At 38.3% G+C, this 3,427-nt stretch overlaps 1 protein-coding gene across 1 annotated transcript; it reads left to right on the forward strand.

Annotated features, from left to right (window-relative positions):
• The first annotated feature begins 610 nt into the window (after positions 1-610).
• On the forward strand, positions 611-3,015 carry LOC143266309 (uncharacterized). Its single transcript, XM_076541847.1, has 2 exons — positions 611-726; positions 2,709-3,015. The coding sequence occupies exons 1-2, from the start codon at positions 611-613 to the stop codon at positions 3,013-3,015; spliced, it is 423 nt and encodes a 140-aa protein (XP_076397962.1).
• Positions 3,016-3,427: the final 412 nt, after the last annotated feature.

Raw genomic sequence — 3,427 nt, forward strand, 5'->3', positions numbered from 1 at the left:
TTGGAATGGGTTGTCAGTCATAGTTTGACCGAACCGACTATGCCGGAGCAAATTACTCGCGCACGAATGTTACGGCCAGGATTTCTCGGCGAAATATATTTTATTTCGCTCGCGTCGTTGACCGCTTCTTCTCTTTTGTACTCAGCTTTTTGGGTGAACGTGGCTCTCAAGCGTACGTCAAAGCCCTGGGTCCCGTGGAATAGCCGTGAAAAGACGTTGAAGTATTCTTCCTCCATGCAGCAAATTATTGTCTTTCCTTATGCTTTAGCATAAGCGCTCGGATAATGGTTAGAACGAAATCAAGTCGTGCAGGTATCGTCGTATAGAAGGTGAGACAGATATAATTATATATCAGTATATTCTTCAATAATAATGTTCGTTGTATAATAATTCTGTTGTATAATGCTCGTGTTTCAGGGTTGGACTCACTCGAAGGAATAGGAACCAAGACTAGGTTGGTATGATCACTGTTGGATATATGTATTGGACGGGCCTCGGGAAGGATTTCCTATCTCCGAGGTTACCGGTGTGACTTTGTATTACTATGGACGGGCCTGGAGCAGGATGACCTGTCTCCGAGGTTTCGGGTAAGCAGACTGAGATATGGCGGATGGAATGGGGTGGCTTTTATACTGATAGTGGACAAAGAGAGATTGTTGTAGAAGGTTCTGATCTGACGCAAGAGGATGTTATGGCTATTGGTTATCTGAAGGATGTTTATAAGACGTGATATTCTAAAGGAGTTTTGGTTTCAGAGGATGTTTACAGTATCGATAAGAAGAGTGACTGAATTTATCAAGCGGATGTTTATAAGATTAGGATTCGACGAATGGATTTATGTCGAGAGGGTGTTTATAAGATAAGAAATTAAAGAATATTTATGAGAAAGGATGTTTGTAAGATTAAGGTTCGAGGAATAGGATCGATGGTTTGATGGGAAAGGAATGTCGAGTGATTTCCTACGCTAAATGAATACATATATGTTTCCTAACTCTAATCGCTGCGCATATAATACAGCGTGTCGATAAATACGGTTGAATACGTCTTACGAACTATGATTACATGAGGAACGAGTATACAGTAAAATACAGTAAAATGTGGGTTACATATGCCTTATGAACTATGAATAATATACCTTATTACTAATACAATATAATATAATATAATATGTCTTATTCCTAATATTAACGTCGGTCGTCCGACGTCACACGGATGTTACGGCCAGGGGTGTCCAGTGAAATAATATGCTATTTCACTCGCCTCGCTGACTGTATCCTTTAATTATTTCGCTCAGCTTTTGGGTTAGCGTAGCTCGCCGGCTTACGTCGTGGCCCTGGGTCCCGTGGAAGTAGCTGTTGTTGGAGACGTTGAAGTATTTCTATGTCCTCGTCGTAGCTGTTAGGCTCGTCTTGCGTGATTTATCACGGAAGCTCGGAGGTTGCGATAGTATAATTCAAGTCGTGCAGGTATTAAAGATTGAAGACAACAGTATAATTATATAACGGTATATTCTCCAATAATAAACCCTCAAGTGTATATATGTATATATGTGTATTGTTCCTTTGTAATATATTCTTGTGCTTACTCGCTCGACGAAATGGGTAGTCGTTTACGACTCCCTAGGAATCAGGCTGGGCTGATGTGACAATGGATGACTGGACGGGCCTCAGGCAGGATTACCTAGCACTGAGGTTACCGGTATGCAGACTAGGGCGGACTGGCGCCAACTGACTCTGGGTGATAAGGAATGAGCTGGGTTTTATAGTGGTTGAGGAGAAAGGAAATCATTCTAGAAGGTTCTGGCTGATGTAAGAGGATGTTATGGCTAGGTGTCGATAAGGATGTTCTGATTAATTTATCTTGAAGGATATTTGTAAGACGAGATGTAGGAGTTTCGTGAGAGGATGTTATGGTCTGTTTTTGATAAGGGTATCATGATTAATTTGGTTAGAGGATGTTTATGAGTCGGATTATCGGGAGGATGTTTATAGGATCGAGTTCGAGGAAAGGATTTATCTTGTGGGAAAGGAATGTCGAGCGGTTCCTACGCTACTTGCTTACATATTGTTCCCTATCTCTATATGATAACGTATGGTTAAACATCGCATACAAATGGAATATCATATGTTCTAAAACTATGGTTAAACATGGAGTGAATAATGTCTTACGGCTAAGGTTACATGCATGTCTTATACTCTACGGCTACATACAGTGAGTAACTTTAATATTCGGACACTACGACATTTTTATTTTGTCCCACTGTAATTTTGTTAACAACAGACAAAGATCATGCGTGCTCAGATACATTATCGAAGTATCGTATGTAGTTAATAATAATATAAATTTTATTCCCATAACTTGCAGCATTCAGAAAATAATACATGTTAAATGAAACAATGTCAAAATTTAACGTTACTTTAATATTCGGACACAAGGACGCAGAAACATTTATAATACTTTGTACTTCGGAATTCGAAGGTTGTGTTTTGTTTACAAACGTATTAGTCTGTATGTAAGAGCTTTAAGCCTCGAAAGCATCAGTTTAGTTTCGATATTCAGAACATTCACATAACATAATGGCACGCAAAAGTAATACCAGTTTTGAAATACGCCAACTCGTTATTTTTCATAACGCGAATGGAAAATCGTATAGACAAATTGCCGCCATGCTGAATTTGAGTAAGAGCACAGTAGGAGATAATTAAAAGGTATAAACAAGAAGTCCAGATAGAGTCTATACCACAAAAAGGGCAACCAAAGAAGTTGGATATTCGTGATGAAAGGAAGATGATTAGAAAAGTAAAGGTAAATCCTTCATTAAGTGCTCCAAAACTGGCGGATGAACTGTTGATGGAGACTGGGAAGAAGGTGCACCCCCAAACCATACGCAAGACGCTAAAAAAAAGTGGTTACAACGGAAAAGTTGCTAGAAGAAAGCCATTTGTAAATGAAGCGAATAGGAAGAAGAGACTAAATTATGCACAAGAATTTGTTTTAAAGGAAGATACATGGTAGAATGACGTTATTTTTAGCGACGAAAGTAAATTCAATATTTTCGGTTCAGATGGACGAAGAATGGTATGGAGAAAGAAGAATGAAGAATTTAAATTTAAAAATACAAAACCTACTGTGAAACACGGTGGTGGAAGTGTACTTGTGTGGGGATGTATTTCAACATTTGGAACGGGCGAATTAGTTTTTATTGACAATATTATGGACAAAAATATATATTTAAACATTTTAAAAAATAATTTACATAAAAGTGCAATGAAAATGGGTATTGCCGATACTTTTAAATACTATCAAGACAACGATCCTAAACACAAGGCCCGTATTGTACAAGAATATTTGTTGTATAATTGTCCAAAATTATTACACCCTCCACCTCAATCACCTGACCTAAACCCTATTGAAAACTTATGGGACG

The sequence above is a fragment of the Megachile rotundata genome, unplaced genomic scaffold (genome assembly GCF_050947335.1).
Source record: "Megachile rotundata isolate GNS110a unplaced genomic scaffold, iyMegRotu1 scaffold0190, whole genome shotgun sequence".
In the NCBI taxonomy this organism is placed as follows: domain Eukaryota; kingdom Metazoa; phylum Arthropoda; class Insecta; order Hymenoptera; family Megachilidae; genus Megachile; species Megachile rotundata.